Source organism: Ptiloglossa arizonensis, chromosome 2 (genome assembly GCF_051014685.1).
Source record: "Ptiloglossa arizonensis isolate GNS036 chromosome 2, iyPtiAriz1_principal, whole genome shotgun sequence".
Classification (NCBI taxonomy): Eukaryota; Metazoa; Arthropoda; class Insecta; order Hymenoptera; family Colletidae; genus Ptiloglossa; species Ptiloglossa arizonensis.
Window position 1 is genome coordinate 25,779,955 of NC_135049.1, and position 20,538 is coordinate 25,800,492.

The following is a 20,538-nucleotide window of genomic DNA, read 5'->3' on the forward strand; positions in this document are numbered from 1 at the left end:
GTTGAAATCATCGGAGAGTTAATGTCTAGCCGGATCGATCGAAAGCTTCGAGCCGGTGACTTGGACTCGATATTCCAGCGTTTAACATGCAACCCTGAACCAGTCGGATATTTCTCGTAGGTCTACCGAATCGTCAATATGTATATATGCTACACCCGTAGGGGGGACACAGCCTTAGCACGCGTGCACGTACAGAGAGACACACGCTGTTCGTAGGAGCTATGGCTACGCGAGCACGTGGTCCGTGGGACACACGTGCTGTCGACGACGGGAGCTCAACTTCGCGCTGATTCTAAATTTACCGCTGGAGAAGAGGCTAAGCCAGTCATCCCGGTGTCCTCTTTCGCCTGCCGCGTTCGCGATTTCGCAAAAAATTGCAGCCGAGTCGACCGGAGCGCATTTCGAGGCCCTCGCGGAAGCGGCTGCTATACGCCCGGCTCGATCTGGAACGTATAACGGCGGTGGTTTTCTAACCATCTTGCACCTTACGGATCGACCGTTTCGCGAATACAACGAGAACGATCGCTCCGGACGGATTTACCAAACTCGGAGACCGTGTTTCGAATTCCGTTGGTAGAACACCAACACCACTACCACCACCACCGCCACCTCGTTTACCGATACGTCTCGGGGCCTACCAGGGCCCGATGGTCTTCAAGGGGGTATTCGTTCTTTTTTTTCGGTATGAAAATAAGTAATCGTGACTCCGTTTTGGAACAAATTGGGTCCGAGGATTTTTAAGGGGGGTATTCGTTCTTTTTTTTTCGATATGGAAATAAGTAATCGCGACTCTGTTTTGGAACAAATGGGGCCCAAGGATCTTTAAGGGAGTATTCGTTCTTTTTTTTTTTATCTGACAATAAGTAATCATGACTCTGTTTTGGAACAAATGGGGCCCAAGGATCTTTAAGGGGGTATTCGTTCTTTTTTTTTCAGTATGAAAATAAGTAATCGTGTCTCCGTTTTGGAACAAATGGGGCCTGATGGTCTTTAAGGGGGAATTCGTTCTTTTTTTTTTTGTATGAAAATAAGTAATCACGACTCTGTTTTGGAACAAATGGGGCCCAAGGATCTTTAAGGGGGTATTCGTTCTTTTTTTTTTGGTCTGAAAATAAGTAATCGCAACTCCGTTTTGGAACAAATGGGGCCCAAGAATCTTTAAGGGGGTATTCGTTCTTTTTTTTTCGGTATGAAAATAATCATAACTCCGTTTTGGAATAAATGGGGCCCAAGGATCTTTAAGGGGGTATTCGTTCCTTTTTTTTTCGGTCAGAAAATAACTAATCGGGACTCCGTTTTGGAAGAAACGGATACTTTGGATGAAATGACAAGCAACTATCGATGCTTGCATATTTAAGATACTGGAGTGCAAATTGACTCTGTAGTTCTTAGCGCGAGAATTGTGATTTTCGAAAGGATAGAGATTCCCGAGGGAGTCGAGAACTCCGAAAATTTCAAGAACACCGTTCTCATCTTTGCAATTAAGTTCCCAAACGAAGCTCTTCGCGATTCGTTTCTTCGAGTTCTTGGAATTTTCGAGAACACCGACACTCTCGAGAATCTGGACATTCTCGAAAATTTTCACCATCTCGATAATCTCGAATATTCTCGAGAATGTTCTTCCGCGCCGAAATATGGTTCCGCACACCTCTAATATTCGCATCTTCGATATTCCGTTCGAAACGCAACATCCGATACAAAACATCGTACTACCATAAGACTGTACCCCAATTGAACGAAAATTTCAACCGACCAATCTACACGATAAAAATGAACCAAAGGATAAAAGAAAGAATATAAAATTTTCTCCAATCGACATCTTCTCTCATCCTTTGCATCTATTTTCTTTGTCCATCGAATTTGTTCAGTTGGCGCCCAACCAAACTCGGAAGCTTCCATAGATCCGTGTTTCCATACGACTTTTCCATATCGATCGAAATGCAAAGTAGTATTTCCACGTACGAGAAACTTCGATCGCGATATGTAAACAGAGACAAAATGAATAATCGCGTGTCCACGCGTGTAATTCATTCGATCGAACAACAACTCTGCCGCTGTGCGTTAAATTTTTAAACACAGCTGCTGAACGTTTCACGGTCCACGGAGATGAATTTGCACTCTAACGCATCCGTGATCCGCGCGTGCGAACAATTATGCGGCCTTGGTAAAGAATACGACCAAGTTACGAATATCATATCGCACGAAACGGGTTTAGAGTTCCATCCTTGAACTAAAAAGGTGGGTCTGGCGCACCGAGTCGCTGCTAACTTTTCTTTCGTATTTCGTTTGTTTACACCCCGATAAAAGACGAACGATTCGTACCGCCGATACAATTACACTCGTTGCTAATTGACCGAATACCTTCCCGCAACGAGCGTTATCGTTCGATCGCGACCAATCGGATTCAAAGCGGGAAAATTATGTCACGAATGGCGCAACGAGACCGCGTTATGCCAAAAGGCCACCATTTGCGTCTACTTGAATGTACGATCGCTCGCCTACTACCATTTGAATTTTCAGGTCGAAAAATTTCAAAGCATGGTAAGAGAACAGTGCCGCGAAACGCATCGAGGACTTTACGGAGCAATTTAATTGCATCGATCGTTATCAACGGGAACAATTACGACAATTCCCTCGATTTCTTTAGCACACGTGCCACTTTCGGACCTGGTCACTTTGCCGTGTCGTTTACCTATACACAGTTTCCTTTCTATTTCTTTTTACGCGTACGTTCAAGGATCCGTGCTCGTAAATAAATAAATAAATATATATACATATACACATATATATCGACTCGATCAGGTCCGATACTTACGACAGTTCGATCGGAATCGTTCCCGTGTACGAAATCACGAGCACGATGTGAACACTTTTTCGAAGATTCGCGCCGATGGAATAATTCTAACGTTGGTCGATGCCATTTTTAAACCACCGGATATTCGGGTCGTCGATGTTGTTTGCGTTCCCGATACTTTTAGGCGGGCGCGCCCCGCGCGAGCACACGGTGCTCCAATTTTCCACGAGTTACGGTTTTCAACGACCGTTGAATTCCACGTAAAAAGACATTACCGATACAGGAGGAGCCCGACGATAAGGATCGCGGAGGCCTAAGAATAGCGGTACTTTCCTTTTGCTCCACTGACATCGCCCAACGCGCAACAGGGCGCTCGTGAATAGTGGCACAGATTTTGTTTTGACATCTCGCGCGTCATCGGTTTGCAGCTTCGGATCAAAACAATCGAGAAAGCCGGAAAGAACTGGAAACGATCCGTCGATTTCGATTCTCCCTACCCGTGAACGAGCAAACAGAATTCAGCTCTCGAATTCGTTTGCTCGTGGACTCTTTATCGATCTTGAGAATAAACCGAATCGCAATTAACGCGAAACGGGTGTTCGTGTATTGATTACTACGGTGTGTATTTTTTTTTCTTTTTTTAAGGAAAAATGAATACACAAGACCCTTCTCGAATCTTGAGTAAGTAAAGTTGCTGACGCAATATTTACACGTACGGTCGATTAACGCATTGACCGTCGGTTTTCCATATTTGAGAGTGTCCTCGATATTTGTTCAATAGCGCGAACAGTAGAAATATTTGATAATTTATCGGTGTATTTGTTATTTTACTTCACCAGTGACCACCGTCCCGTTCGATGAAACAACGAAGCTTTTCTCGGAGAAAATCACGACCGAACCGAGTCTCGCTCATTTTTTTCAAATATTTGCAAAATTACTGGTTCAAAAGTACAGATACTAGGGAAACTGGTTTAACGTATTCGTTACGCATACTGCATACTCTTTGAATATTTGTAACTTAATTTCACGAATACGAGGAAATCCTTTGGACGAATATTTCCGAAGGCGTACACCTTGAAGAAATATTGAAAAAAGAAATTAATCGGAATACCTTCTTAATTTTAATTCGCGATCAACGCACGTCTCAAACACAAGGTAAGTTTCCATTGGTCGGAATTCTTCATCCAGAGATGACAATTACTCGCTCTCGACGATAAAATAAGATAAAGTATAGACAAGGTAAGATGTAGCAAGGAGGTAAGTAAGGATAAAGTAAGACGAGGATTCGTATCGTTCGATCGCGATCGGAAAAGTTTGAGAAACACTGGTTTGGGGAACCAGGGAGTTGTGTCTATTTTCCTCGAGTCGCAAGAAAGAAAAGAAAAGGCACAGGAAACGGAACGTGCACCGTTCTCCAGGACCGAAGCAATCACGAGCCCGCGCGCTAACGAATCTCTCATCGTAACGTTCAAACGGCACCGACGATGAGTCCAGCTTTTGATCCGAGGAAATAAAAGTTTCGTCGTGTCGCAAAAAGTTGTCGGCCTTACTCGGCGTACAGGTGTATTCAAAACCTTCGCCGTACGAATTGTAGCTAATGTTGACGTGAATATGGAATAACGCAAGGTCGTGATTCCGAAAGCAGCCTCGAGGAAGCGGCGCGAGATCGATCGTAAATAGTCGCGAACCGATCGTCGAAGAACGTTCCCTCGGTTATCTCGTCGAACGATTCGAAGAAGAGTCGAAACGACTTCGTTGTCGATCGCGAATATTCCCACAGAGTAACGACGATCGATCAATGGGTATCAATGTTTTCAACAACCGATCGTATTCTCGGGTATATCGTTGTTCTTTTCTTTTTTTTTGTTTTCAAATACGCGCCGATTCCACCGGGCGAGAATAGCGTACCGTAATTTTGCATCGAGTTCTGGGAAACGTGGTATTCCGCTACTACGATGAATTCCGGCAAAACATAACGGGAAATCACGAAGACAATGTCGAAACGCGGAGGCCAAAAGTTTAGGAAAAAACCCAGAACGCGCGCACGATTCCGCGCGTATGCTAATCCTTTTCCGGCAAATCGGTTGGATCGATTTTGTTTCGGTGACCTGATTCCGGGGGATCTGGCTCGTGCCAGGACGAGATTCGTGGTGTCCTGAGCGACCAACGAACGAACGAACGATCGAGGTACTCGTGATACGACCATTTCTCGCATCGATGATTTATCGTATTGTTTATCCGCGATCGAGTGAAATTCTACAATGACGAGGAATCTATGAATGCGTCGGTCGTTCGCCAACGAAATTGAGATCGTTCTACGTTCCGTGCCTCGATTACGGTAGACGAGGTGTACGATTAACGAGGTTTTTCGCGATATCGCGATTTATTGCATTTTTTATCTACGATCGAGTGAAATTCTACAATGACGAGAAATCCGTGAACGCGTCGATTGTTTACTAACGAAATTGAGATGGTTTCTCGTCCCGTGCCTCGATTACGGTACGTCAGGTGTACAATTAACGAGGTTTTTCGCGATATCGCGAGATAAATGTTCGTACCATGATCAAGTGAAATTCTACAATGACGAGAACTCCATGAACGCGTCGATCGTTCGTCAACGAAATTGAGATCATTTCTCGTCCCGTGCCTCGATTACGGTACGCCTGGCGTACGATTAACGAGGTTTTTCGCAATATCGCGATTTATTGCATTCTTTATCCGCGATCGAGTGAAATTCTACAATGACGAGAAATCCATGAACCCGTCGATCGTTCATCAATGAAATTGAGATCATTTTTCGTCCCGTACCTCGATTACGGTACGCTAAGTGTACAATTAACGAGGTTTTTCCCGATATCGCGAGACAAATATTCGTACCACGATCGAGTGAAATTCTACAATGACGAGAAATCCATTAACGAGTCAATCGTTCGTCAACGAAATTGAGATTGTTTTTCGTCCCGTGCCTCGATTACAGTATGCTAGGTGTACAATTAACGAGGTTTTTCCCGATATCGCGAGACAGATGTTCGTACCGCGATCGATATCGATTATCGACGACTCAGTGGTAATCGTTGTATCGATACGACGTGGAATCGTCGAGCAAACGTCGAGCGAACGTCGAGCGAACGTCGAGCGAACGTCGAGCGAACGTTTCGCGAAACTTCTCGCGCGTGAAATCGATTGCTGATGTTTCGAGATACAGTAATGCCGACAGCAATTGCAATTCTAGCACGTAAGTGATCCTTACCGAGAAAACGGGTATCGCGTTCGTCGCTGCATAAACTCATAGGTCGCGAAGAAAGAGAAATGGCAGGAGAAAAGAGGAGAGGGGGCACGCAGTGGTGACGGTGGGGACGGGATAGGGGGGGGGGCTCTGTAAAGGTGATTCACGTGTTTCCTTTTACATCCGATACTTAAATGCGACGTGCACCGTTAAAATCGTCCACCCCTAAATAGTGAACCGGAACCCGGCTCTCAGCGCGTCCAACTTTGCAAGGATCGTTGTAAATTTTCAATGAAATAAACGAGAAAAACTGTGATGTAGGTAACGGAAAGTAAAGAATGAAAGGAAAAATCGAACGCGTTTATCGTTGTTCTCGATGAGTAAACCTGAAACGTAGCTAAATATCTTTTTCAATATCCATCTTACCGGTTTATCCGATATCTAGCAAACAAAGTGCAATAAAGTTTATCGATCGCAAATAAATATCGACATCGAACGGTCGACGTGTTGAACATCTCGTGGACTTTTCGGAAAATATTCCGTTCCGCAACCGTAATGTTTTAGATAGGATTTTCTATAAATATTCTAAATCTATCGACTTCTTTTCCATTCCTGCCAGCGTTAAGTACCGATCGTTCCCTTGTGCATACACCTACGATCGAGCGCTACATATATCCACGTGTATTCCAAAGCGGTTTATCGTCCGTGGATAAATAAACGAGTGAATAAACGAGCGTGAAACGCGCTCGTTCACCGCTAACGTCGCAAGAACCAGACAAGTACACGTTGTCGCAACGAAGCTACCTTAAACAGGTACCGACACTCACGATCGGAGGATACTCTTCTCGCTTCGGTGTTACGATCGGCTCGGATTCTAGTTCTCGAAACAAATGAAATCCTTTCCGCGTAAGCACGTAGGTCACGAAGAAAGAGAAATGGCGAGAGAGAACCGCGAGGGAGGGGTTCACCGGGAAACGGATGGGGGTACGAAACGAGACAGAGTGGTGGCAAAAGGTGATCCACGTGTTTTGCAGATTTTTCTCCGCGATCGACTTTCAAATCTGTTTAAACCGATGCGCTGCAGAATTTCGTCGAGGGGCCCTATTAGAATGCGAAACGGGACGTCGATTTGCGACCGTTTCCGCGTGATTTCGGCGTACCGTTTCAACTTTCCAAACACGTTTTCCAGGAACCACGAGGCTGGCCCGGATCGAATAACGAAATACAGCCAAACGCAACGACCGGGCGTTGCACTTTTTTTTTTCTTTCGTTTCTTCTTTTTTTTTCTTCTTTTTCGGCTCCGCGGCTCGCACGTTGCCCGCGCGTGAATAATTCCGTGACGAAATCTCGATCGTGCTTTCGCGAACTTCAATTCGAGCACGACGCGAACGATGTCTTGCTCATCGAAACGACCGAGCTCGAAATCCTATAGATCGTTCGCAACGCGTGGAGTCTTTGGTACGGAAAACAATCCGAGAAAGGGATAATCATCTCGAAGGATAATCGATGAGCGATCGATTGGGAATTTTTCTATTTGTCATTCTAAAAATGACAACATTCGAAAAATGTCCTCCGCGAATTGAGAGTTCCATTCGTGGGCAATTAATAGTCTTAGGATACGTCGTTAAAGGATACTCCAACTTTTCAATTAAATATTGTACACTCTATTGGAAGCTATTATTCTATTTTATTTGTCAGTTGGCCGGTATATTCGGTCTTTTCCATACTCTTGCGTCGATACGCGGTCGATCGGGGATTTTTCTATTTATCTTTCTACCGAAAAATGTCCTCCGCGAATTGAGAGTCCGATTCGTGGGTAATTAACAGTCATAGGATACGTTGTTAACGGATAATCTAATTTCGTAATTAAATATTGTACACTCTATTAGAAGCTATTATTCTATTTTCTTCGCCAGTCGACCGGTATATTCGCTCTTTTTCATACTCTTGCGTCGCTACATCGATTTTCGAAAAAAAAAAACGACAGGTAATGTTGTACGGAAAATAAAATACTTTTCGTTCGAAACTCGTCAAACGTAAATTTATACAATTAGAAAATTTAATCCAAAAAGATGTCCATAAATAGCCTTGCTCTCCTCTGTATTTTTTTAATCGTTTCTATTTACAATTGTGTGCTTTGGAATTTTAATTTCTAATCAAAGAGGAGTATTGATCACTGTTGGGCAATCGTACAATAACTATACATTTTGGCGATATGCAACGTATACTTCGAATCGCTGTTTCGAGCTAACAATGTACTCTTTTTCGTTTGAAATTTTTCATTCGTTGGAATATCGAAAAAATCGTACCTACACTGTACAATTTTAGTCGCGAGATGTTTTTCTGATCGAATCGTGTTAACTTTGTCTATTTTTTATTCAGTTCGATATCATTACACAATATAGACACGTACATTTACAATACGTACTTACATTTTCTTTTAAATAATCCCAAAACTTTTTAACCGTACAAAGCGTGTTTTTATACAAAGCACACGATTTCGACCACGACTCGCTCTTCTTTTCGAATCACGAATGAACCACGAATCGATGGAAGAAGCTAATAGGGTTAAAAGAGTTTCGTTATTCGCTCTCGAGGAGTACAGTTTGAATTTTCGGTAACGATTCTCCGTTCTCTGTTTACGATTCAAGGGTGCAGGTGCTCAGGGCCATTACGGGACAATAATTATTCTCGGTTCGGTAGTCCGTATCTCGGCTAAAGCGTATCGGAAGGTGAAAAAAAAAAGAAGAGATGAAAATCGATTCGTCGGGCTAGAGCAGGACGCGGTGAGTCCACTGTAACGAGATAGAGAAAGATGTGGCGTGAAACAGCTACGAATAATAGATACAAGAAGGATAATAGTATACGACATTCGCCTGAATAAAATGCAGAATCCTTCCTTCTAAGGGCGAGGTCACCGTAACAGGCTTATCGTTGCTCGCGTAGTCGGCTCTGTCTGTCTCGCTGGTGAGGGTCCACGCGGTAACGCAGGAAGTGAAAAATGTTATTCAAATTTATGGAAAACTCGCAGCCAATGCAATTTATAGTTGCCTATATCACGGCGGAATCGGTGAAAATCTATAAACAATAAACGAATCGGAAGTCTCGGGGACGCGGTGCAACAACGTCGCCTCTTTGTTCCGTATCAATTATTTATGAATTTTCCACGAGACGATAACACCGCCTTTTATCGCAAAAGCAGACACCGCGGACTTTCTCGGAGCGTCTTCGTTCGCCCCAAGTAACCATTTCCCGTTCAAAATTACAATTTTTCATTTTCTACGTTCGTCGTTTCTAAAATTCTCGATTCGCGAAACGTGAACGTTGAACCTTTCCATCGAAACGTTTCGCATTAATCGTTCACCGTCGAACAATTTTCAACGGCGGTGTTCGCGATCGTTATGCAATCAATCTCGCCACGAGTGGCCGATTTCTTATTTCGACCGTGTATCGGATCGCGCTGTCCTTCCTTTCGCTCCGATCGTTTCGATGGCCGAGTAACTTTGTTGCATATCGTTACAAATTTGCTCGATGTTGCGCGAAACGTTCCCAGCGAGCGGTCACGACTAAATCGATCGATCGATCGACAAAATTACGTATCCGCGTGCACGAGCGCGCGTAATCGTTTTCACGTGTACGATGAAATCGAACGATCGATTCTTTTTCCAACGCGATCGAAATTTATCGGGATTTCGACGAACGATCGAACGATCGACGAGTCTCGATCGCGATCCACGCGCGTCTCGGGAAATTCTCGTCCCTTTCGACCATGGTTTCGTTTCGAAACACTGAGCTTCCCTTGGCCTACAAAGTAGACGAACTCCGTTTTCGTATGACACGTTGTCATAGGTCGGTCGATTGTTCGTTATACTTACCGATACCGCGGGCCCGTTCGTGACACGATGTCCGTGGATGTTCGATAATTTATACAAAATTACGCCATGCCCTTAGAACGATGACAGGGTTACGTTGTCATAGGTCAGCCGACGGCTGATTATACTTGCTAATTGCTCCTTTTCCCTTTCCTTTTGATCGTGCTCCTCCACCAGCATCGATATGGTAGCTGTCCAGTGAACACGTGTCACGACTCGGAGAGATTTTCGATTCCACGTGAAACTTTGTTGCACAAGATCGAGGCGAAAGGGAACACCTTACCGTACCCTGTGTATTTCGATCGAGTTATCGCGCGCGACAGACTCGACGGAATTGCTTAATTCGTCGTTACAAAATCGATAACCAGAGGCAGCTAATGCTACTACGACCGACACGCTCCGGTATTATTATTACCGATTATGAGAAAAAGAACCGAGAGGAAACGAAGAAACTATATGTGCAAAATACGACGAGACGAGTCGAAAGAATTTCTCTTAGTTCTATGATACATTTCCCGATATCTATTAACGTTTAAGGAAACTTCTTAAATTAAAATTTCAAAAAGTTAGATTCTTTGTACAATTTTTCCAAACGTTTCGTTTCTCGCGAAAGATAGAAGGAACTCTGGTACGAAAGCTGTAACGATGCAATAGATAGTAAGTTTCTGCGAAACAGAAACAGAAAGAAAGAAATAAAAGAAATATCTTCTCGATTCAAAGACGACGTCTCTCGACGATTCGTCAATTGTTCAACGTCAATCGACGATTGTTTCGTTGAACGCACCGATCACGTTTCATTTTGTTCGTCGAATTACGACACGCTCCGAAAGAGCTCGCGAACGGATCGTATAATCGTCGGTATAGCCGGATAATCAGCCGGCGTTGAATTACAATTTAAAATGTGTCTCTAGTTTCGTCAATTTACAAGCGCGGATGGATCCCTCGTGGCTCTTTAAATCGTCGAATTTCGTTCGCCGTGAGGTTGCTGCTCACGGTCGATCGCGAATTCAAACTACATTCAAATGTCATTCCGCCTCCTCCGCCCTGGTCCTCTTCGGGGCTTAATTCTCAAGGAGAGGAAGCTGCCCACCTACGGCTACTTTGCTTTTCAAAAGCACGACCGGGAGCCGACGAAATTTACACCGGTGGGGGCAAGTTGTCAATTACATAATGTATTCGAATCGTGATCCATGCGAGAGCGCCCGGTACGTCTCGGTGTGCGATCCTCGAGGTCACGGTCGCCAGGCGTCTCGCGGACAACGAATTTAATCTCGTACAAATATTTCGGCTGTTCCTCCTCTCGAGGCACAGCATCACGGATACTTCTCTCGAGCGGTTAGAACAGTGTCGAACTCGTACACGATCGAGTGCACTTTTCGAGTATTCGTGGACAGTGGACGAGAAATGATGTCACGAATTTGTGTCAACGATTCGACGAATCGTTCGAACATCACTTCGCGATACATCTTTCCAGATAATTGATTTCAAATCGTAATTTGCTATCGTAATTAGTGTTAGAGGAAATATTTCGTTCGAGATAAGCTAGGTATCGTTTCTTTTTTGGGGAACAAATTCGATTCTACGGTCGATACTTTATTGGATTTATTCCGGTATACTTGAAGAAGTTGATTTTAAAGATTTGACAAATTTTTATAAGTTTCTCCGATTCGAATGTCGAACATACGTTAGAAAGGAAAGTTCCAGGGGTAAATTTTCAATCGATAAAATTATTCTAGAAAACTTTTGAGAGACATGTTCGAAATCAAGGTCCCGAGATATCGTTTAAATATTTTTCTCGCTTCGTTTCTCGAAATTCTAATTTCTCCGGTCTTTTAATCTTCTCAGTTTATCGTGGACACTACGATAATTGAACACCGGAGCTTGGTAGGAAATTATTCGGCCGTTAGTTCGCGAGGCGATCGTTCCTCGAGATGATCGAAACAATCGCTACGAGGTAACCGCGATGTAAACGTTCACGGTTGTACAAACGGCTGGAAAAGATTCGTTTTCCCGTTTCCAGGAGCTCCGCGCCATTATCGGTTTTTGCCGAGTAACACGGATGCCGGACTGGTATCGAGCAGACGCGAGAAAAAAGTGATCGAAAGCTAGGTGAACTCGGTTTAGAGGCGCGAGACTCGGATCGTCGAGGTCATGGTCACGCGCCGGCTCATGGAAACTAACCCTGCAATGGCACACTGGGGTCTTTCGTAGCACCGGCAACATTTCTTGCATAAATAAATAAAGAGTGGTTTGTTTTACGAGGTTATCGCCGTATTGTAAAAAAAAAACAAAAAGAAAAACACTCACGATTAATATACACGACTTGGATATCGACATCATTTGTAATTTCATTCTCGAGTAAACTTTGAACAGTAGCTTCGAAGTGCTCGTAATAATTCGAGAGTTTGTCTCGCGATAGGTGCGACACTTGGAAGTATTCTTATTTAATCCTTCACGATTTTAAAAGTCTGTACGCACTTTCGACTACCCGGAGGGACATTTAAAACCCGCTGTTAGGGTTCCACGGGCATTTAAATACTACGCGAATTGTAAAAAAAAAAACAAAAAGAAAAACACTTACGATTAATATACACGACTTGGATATCGACATCATTTGTAATTTCATTCTGGAGTAAACTTTAAATAGTATCTTCGAAGTGCTCGTAATAATTCAAGCGACTCTCTCGCGATACGTGCGACACTTGGAAGTATTCTTATTTAATCCTTCACGATTTTAAAAGTCTGTACGCACTTTCGACTACCCGGAGGGACATTTAAATCCGACTGTTAGGGTTCCACGGGCATTTAAATACTACGCGTAGAGATAAAAGTAAGAAAAATTCTCTCCGTTCCGGATCGTTTGTCACCGTTTTTTACACGATTCGATTCCGTTTCAAATCCTCTCCAAAAATCGAAATCGCGAATCTGTCCATTCGGTTGGCAAGAAAATAATCGTTGCGCAATATTAACGCACCAAAAGCTCGGTATCGCTCGCGTCGCGATTGCTAGAGCGAAAAGTGTCCTATTACGCGGCGTCAAATACACGTGTAACTTCCTTGTAATCTTCTCGGCTTTCTGTGTCAGCAGACCTCAAACGTTCCAGAAATACTATCTACCAGAAGTGCACTGTCACTAACGGCGATCGGAATTTCGTGACGTCTACCAACGATTTTCGGACAGTCGACAACAACAGTAATACGAACGTCGATTTTTGCAAAACGCAAATATCGCCAGGAATCGCGACCCGTTGTCGTTTCAAGCGCGAACAAAAATATTATTTTCATACTCGTTACGGATTTTAAAACTTTCAGACGAACCGAACGAGAACGTTCCATTTGTTTTTACGAGTATAGTGCGCGTCATTGATCCACCAATACCCTTGGAAGAAGTATCTTTAATATTTTAATTCGCCGAACGAATTAAAAAGCGTCAATGTTGGATAACCAGCAACGATCGACAAGTATAATGCGATTAGTTTCATTATTTAAAAAGTATTTGCAACGTAATCAATCACTGCTCAACTTCGTCCGAGCGATCGATCGATCGCTATGCTGGCTTTCGATTTGGATTCGCTACAAACGCGGGAAAACTCGAGAACGACATTTAGATCTTTCCCTGAATCTTTATGTCGCATAATTGCATAATCTACGTGAATACATATGTTGGATAAATAATGTAACAGTTTTTACAACTTCCGCGTACGTTTGTTACGAATATATGAAACATACGAGTTCACGCGTCTTTGAAACTTTATGCCTACCCCTGTTGCGAATTTATCAAATTCAGAAGATCGTTGAAATTTGTGAATTTCGGGAGTTCGTAACAAACGTACGAGGGACTGGTGGAAATACTGGTGAATTGGTAAATTCGACGAATACGTAAGATAAGTGAAACGATACATTTGATAAATTTGTACGAAACGTTCGAAGATTTACGTTCGTAAACAATTCGTAAATTCGATGAATCGGTGACGAGTCGCGCGCGAAACTTACAAAAATATAGATAAAGGGAGAATCTGTACGCAAATTTTACAAATTCGTAATGAACGTACGAAAATCGAGGAACGAGCTCAGATCGATCCGAAAATAATCGACGACGCCGAATTCGATCGGATAGAAGAATCGTTGTTCTAGCTCGCGAGCTTATTTGAATTTTTTCGTAGGAAAGTTCGTAACGAATCTCGTAGCTTCCCGGTAAAGCTCCGGTACGGATATCGGGTGATTCGATTACGTACAATGCACTATCGGGTATCTAATTTCCACACGATTTGAGATAGCGACGTCGAGCAGCGAAGAAAACTGCGCAGGATGCCGCGTCTGAGAAAAAAGGAGGAACGCCTCGAATATGGAACTGTGGTGCAATTTCCCGTTTCCGTCGACCCTGTGCCGAGTTGTCTACTTGTCGCGGCAAGAACGAAATCTCGTATGCGGTAATACGGGCGTAATCTATTTTAATTCCGGCCACCTGATATTTTGCATCGTGCTCCGATGAATAAAACAAAAGGTCGAACAGAAGGAAACGCGCAAGATTAATATTTGATTTTTCACTTCTTTTTCTCCGGTTCTCCTGCTGACGTTGGCTCTTGGAACCTTGGCTTGATTATCCCGACACGGTAACACAGAGAATCCTTGACTCGAAGACGAAGGTGACGTGGAACGAGGAAGAATTAAAACCGAATAGGGTTGAATAATTCCAACGAACGAACGGAGAGCTAAATAATATTTCATTCTCGTAAATCGAACGAGATGGAACTATGATAGAAAAACGAGGTGACAACCGCCCCGTAGAAACGTTGATAAATAATTGAAGAATCGAGTCGAGGGATCGCGTACTTGGAGAGTGAATCGAAACAATGGTAATCGTGATCGGATAAAATACGGAGTCGATGGTCCGTTTTTGAATTTCTCATACTCGATGACAATACGCGAGGGTGAGTCGTTTTAACGATGATGGTTAGTCGAGTATTCCAGAGATCCAGTTAAACGGATCGTTTTCTTTTTTCTTTGTTTCGATTGTGCGAAATTTGCATTAAGATCGTTCCTTATACCTTGAGTTAAACTCGATCGGTTGGTCGAACTTTGGATCGTGGAGTAAGTTATCTATGTTTCTGTGTTCGAGTACGATGCTATTGTACAATTCGTTAAGGTCGTTGAGGTAATTTATAGTTTCGGGGAGCAGTTTCCTCCTTCCTGGGTTCGAAGATTGGAATCTTTTCACAATTTTCCACGTTTGCGACAAGCGTGCAAACTACGATGAAACCGATGATTTTCTGGAGAATTTCTCAATGGTGGCGAGGAAACGCACACTTCAGGATTTATTTCCTAATTTTGTGCGCGGAAATCCGAATAGATGGCGAATTTTTTACAATTTTCCACGTCCACAAATTTTTCCCAATTTTCCAAGTTCGTTACAAACGTGCAAACTACGATGGATCCGATGACTTTTTGAAGAGTGTTTCTCGAATGTGGCGAATTTTTTCCAATTTTCCAGGTTTTTTCCAAATTTTTTCCATTTGACCAAGTTCGCGAATTATTTTCAATTTTCCAAGTTCGCGACAAGCGTGCAAACTACAATCGCTCCGATGATTTTTAAGAGAGCGTTTCTCGATCGAGGCGAGGAAACGTACACACAGGGATTTATTTAGTAATTTTATGTGCTGAAATCCGAATAAATAACCAAATGTTTTTCCAATTTCCCACGTTCGCGAATTTTTCCCAATTTTCCAAATTCGCGACAAGCGTGCAAACTACAATCGCTCCGATGATTTTTAAGAGAGCGTTTCTCGATCGAGACGAGGAAACGCACTTACGGGTATTTATTTGTTAATTTCGCGCGATAAAATTGGAATGAACGACGAGGCAGAACGCCGAGCGAAAAGCGAAATCATCTGTTATCATCGGGGTAGAAAGACGAGAGGGACGAAGAAGGCTAGCTGCGCAGAAAGATGCGTCTTGGTAAGCAGACGACCGAGGATCGCCTTGAGGGAAATCGGAGGATGCGGGTCGACTCGCTGAACGCATCGAATCCATCGATCCCGATTCGTCGCGACGCTTGCGAATCGGTGTTGAGCCTTTTCCGCTGAATTATGTTAATAGCATTCATTCACGAACATCATCGTCGGCTCGGCTTGAAACCGAGTGGAAAAACAAATGCCAATGGGGGGCACCCAGACGCAACGAAAGCAAAGCGAGGTGCCCGAGGAATAGATAGGAGACGAGATACCCTATAAACAAAATAACAAAGTCTAGCCCCCTGGCAATCAGGTGTTTCTTGTCCCCGAGGAAGTTCCGAGCGGGGACCGGGCCCCGGAGAATTCGTCCCGTGTGCCCCGTTTCGCGAATCTTTCCGGAAATTCAGTCGAAAGTGTCCAAAGTTACACGTGTATTTACCCACGTCTCGAGATACTCGGTATTTCGAGTTTCACCGCGATCGGAAAATATTTCAAACGTACCGATCGAGATACGACAAAATTCTAAACGATCTTACGCAAGCAAATCTCGCGTTTCTTCACCGTTTCGTTGTTCGTTGCGAATTTTATAGGGGAAAACGCGTATAGTTTCGTAGCGATAACGATTGGTTCGAGTAATCTGTATTTTGAGTTTTGTGGCAATGCGGAAACGTTTAGAAAAAGATTGAAAAATCGTAAACGATTGGTTCAAGTATTCTGTATGTTGAGTTTCGTGGCAACGAGGAATCGTTTAGAGAAAAATTGAAAAATTGTAAACGATGCGGGTACAACTCAATCCACACCTCGTCCCTGAACATGAACGAAATTGTCCGCAACAGGTTCGTTTGAAAAAGAATACTTCCGGTCCACGTAAATCGCAGAAACTTCAAAGTGTGCACTCGAACCGCAAGAAGGAGGATAAAGAGAACGATACCGTTAAATTGTACAATTTACTTTCGAGTAGAAATTTTACTTTCGGTAAAAGGTACACCGAGCGGTAAATATCGATCAAACGAAACCCGAACGACTCGCGTTGCCACGACGATCTTCTTGTGTCTTCGAGTGGCGATCATGGCGAAATACGAGGTTTTGCAAAAGATTTTATTTCAGTAACGTGTAATTATCCTTGAAACATTAATATTCTTTGTTAAGATGGGAAAGATGCTTTCGACGGAGACCAGGCTCGATGTTTCCGATACGAACGTCTTCTTGCCTGAAACAGAGGTAAACAAATTGGTTAGAATCGCTCGTTGCGCTTACTCATCGAACGGATCGAATAGTTTTCCAATTTTGCGCTCGCGTTTGTAAATACAACGACTCGTAAATACAGAGAAACGAGATCGACATTGTCCCGTGTGATTCGCGATACTCAATTTCCGAGTATTTTCGTTCATTTCTTACGTAACCTATTCGTCGTTCCGCGAACACTAAAAACAATACGCGAGACAAGAACTGCCCGTCGTATTTTGGCAGTTAATACGAAAAGAAACGAAATTGTCGAACGATTGCGAAAACTCGACCGTGTTTTTCCTTATTCTCGAAGGAACCCAAGGAATCGTCGATGGACTACGAAGTTCTCGCGGCCTCGTCGTTGGACATTTTCACGAGGATGGAATCGGAGCTAGAAAAGGACAAATTGTTGTCCAAGTGTCGAGTATCGAACGATAAATCCGTGACGGAGCCGATTCCGGAAACGGACCACGAGGATAACCTTAGCTGGTTGTTCGACTTGGATCGTGACTCGATATACACGAACTATCGCGAATACAGGGATATCATGAAGGAATTCGAAACAACTTTTAAGCGATTGAACGTGGCAGAGTTACCGATCGACGAAGCGACCGATACGGAGCTAACGTCGATAGATAAGCGTGCAGAAGATCGGGATACAACGGAGGAAAGAATCGAGGAAAAAATTGAGGAAATAACGGAGGAAAAGATAGAGGAAAAAGCAGAGGAAAACTGTACAGCGGAAGTGTGTCCGAATTGGGACGATCGAGTCAAAGATACGAAGCAAAGGGAAGCAACGAAACCCGTGGAAGTAACATCGAGAAATTATCTGGAGAAGTTGGCCGAGATTACAGAGCCGAACCATCCAAAATCGAAGGAAGAGCTTCGGGAAACGTTGCAGAAGATCGCCGAAGAAAAGGCGAATATAGAGGGCAGAAAGAACGAGGCGTTGAAAGATCTCTCGATGGAGTTCAACGAGGTGGAGAAACTGGTCGCGGAGCAGAAAGTTTTCGAGGAAAGTTCACCGATCGACGTAAACTCCGTGGAAGAGGGCAGCAACGAATCAGACGAGAGCGTCGACGAAACGAACCTAGACATCGATACGTTCGATATGCCTTTAACGAAGGACGAGGTAACCGAGAATTTTAAGATCGAAACGATGCGAAAGGATCTCGCGGACGCGGAACAACGACGCACGGTAGCGTTGCAAGAGTGTTTGCAGATGGTTTCCAAGACGGAGAAAATCGAGGAACGTGGTTCTAACGAAGAAGTGGAGTTTCAATCGACAGAGAACATCGAGGAGAGAAGCAACGTTGCTCGATATTTCACGAGTTCCGAGCAAATAGGCCACGATGAACCAGAGTCCGACACTACGATCGACGAATCGATTCTGAAAGAATTCGATTTTTTAGAAGCGAAAAAATTCGATTCTGAAGAATTCGATTCTAAAGAATTCGATAGTTTAGAAGCGAAAAAATTCGATTCTGAAGAATTCGATTCTAAAGAATTCGATACTTTAGAAGCGAAAAAATTCGATTCCGAAGAATTCGATACTTTAGAAGCGAAAAAGTTCGATTCTTTCGAAGCGGAAAAATTCGATTCTTTAGAAGCGAAAAAATTCGATTCTTCGGAATCGATAGAAACCGATTCTTTGGAACCCGGAGAAACCGTTTCTTCGAAACCGACGGAAACAATGATCGGTAGCATCGTCCAGGACATCATCACCGACACCGAAGATTCCTTGTTCTGGCAGATGTACAAAGAACCGGAGAGAACGTACATCAAAGGAAAAGTTTACAATTTCGACAAGAACAAACACGGCATAAGGTAGAATGAGAAACACACTGTCGTCTAACAACGGTTGTCTAACGACACTTTCGCGATGTAAGAACCGCGAGGTTTGGTAAAGTAAACGCTGTCTGATTGTAGAATGACCGAGAACTTTCTGAAGAAACATTGCAAATTGAACAAACTCTATCAGACTCCGCATCTGAACGACGTGCTGTATCTTCACTACAAAGGTGAGTCTGGAACTTTATTCTCGAGATTGCTTTTGGATCTTCGTAGAGATTCGAAGCTTCGAATTCGCGATAGAAAAATCAGCTGGAAAAAATATCCCACTTCGTCGTTTTCGTAACGATGACGACTACGTTCGCTGATTCTTCGGGATCGTTGGAAAAAAAAAGAGTGGAAAAACAGTGACATTTGATCGTTTCAACGAAAAATCTCCGTTTTGCAGGTTTCTCGTTCATCGAGAACCTCGAGAAGTACACCGGCCTGAAGTGTCTATGGTTGGACAACAACGGGATCCAGGAGATCGCCAATTTGGAGAATCAGAGCGAGCTGAAGTGCCTGTACCTTCAGAACAACCTGATCGGGAAAATCGAGAACCTCGATCACCTGACGAAACTCGACACCGTGAATCTATCGTACAACAGTATACAGAGGATCGAGAATCTCGGTGATTCGAGTCAACGGCGGGTATCCTCGGTGACCTTGACCTTGACGTGCCTCTGCTTTCAGATAGCCTGAAGTTCCTGAATACTCTAAACCTGTCGCACAACTACCTACGAGAAACCGCTGACATTGAGCATCTCCGATTGCTGGACAGTCTCTCGATACTGGATATTTCTCACAACAGGATAGAGAGCGACCAAGTCGTTAATGTAAGTCCGTTATGTTTCCATAATCGTGTGCCTCTGGCGGCACTTGAACGGCTGCCTCGGGTGCCCACTCGGGACGCGAGTGATGTAATTTAAACTTTTACGAAAGCGGTCGTTACATTTTGTAACGAGACGCGTCACGCTTTTAGCGCTGCGAGCGACTCGTAACGACGAGGATGTAATATCGTTCGATTATTGATCGTTGAACGCTCAGACGCGAAATAATAGGGGAACGCGATTTTAAAAATAACCAACGTGACACCACGACCACACCGATTCACCTTTTCGACGATGTTAATATCAAACGAACGACGATACAAATTCACGAAGAAATAACTCCGTCCATTTGCGAACTATTCGAACGCGATTCGAACGAGTTGGAAATTTTCATTTCCAATAACGAAATCGCGCACGATCGAACTCTGTCTTTCGTACAACCGACGTAGACTCGCACCTACAACTCCAATTAGCATATTTCGGACGAAACCTAGTAACAGATATAAGGTTTTATATTCTCTTCAACGTCCACGACGAACCGTCTCACGAGTCAAACGTCTCGAGTTTACAGATCATGGGAGACATGAAAGGATTGCGGGTACTGTCTCTGATGGGGAACCCGGTGCTGAAGAGGATTCAACTGTATCGAAAAACGATGATCCTGAAGTGCGAGAATCTGAAATATTTGGACGACAGACCGGTGTTCCCGCGGGACCGTGCTTGCGCGGAAGCTTGGTAATTCGTTGTTCGTTTTCACGATTAACGGCCGTGTGAATATTCACCGTGACGTAACGAGCTCGAAACGACGT

The 20,538-nt window shown here is 43.7% G+C and overlaps 1 protein-coding gene across 1 annotated transcript; it reads left to right on the forward strand.

Moving 5' to 3' along the window:
* Positions 1-16,618: 16,618 nt before the first annotated feature.
* Positions 16,619-20,468, forward strand: LOC143154874 (uncharacterized). The gene is made up of 10 exons (XM_076326895.1): positions 16,619-16,624; positions 16,679-16,836; positions 16,903-16,948; positions 16,992-17,063; positions 17,383-18,325; positions 18,560-18,896; positions 18,999-19,090; positions 19,309-19,530; positions 19,593-19,814; positions 20,179-20,468. Exons 1-10 carry the CDS (start codon positions 16,619-16,621, stop codon positions 20,466-20,468), a joined length of 2,388 nt encoding a protein of 795 aa, XP_076183010.1.
* The last annotated feature ends 70 nt before the right edge of the window (positions 20,469-20,538 follow it).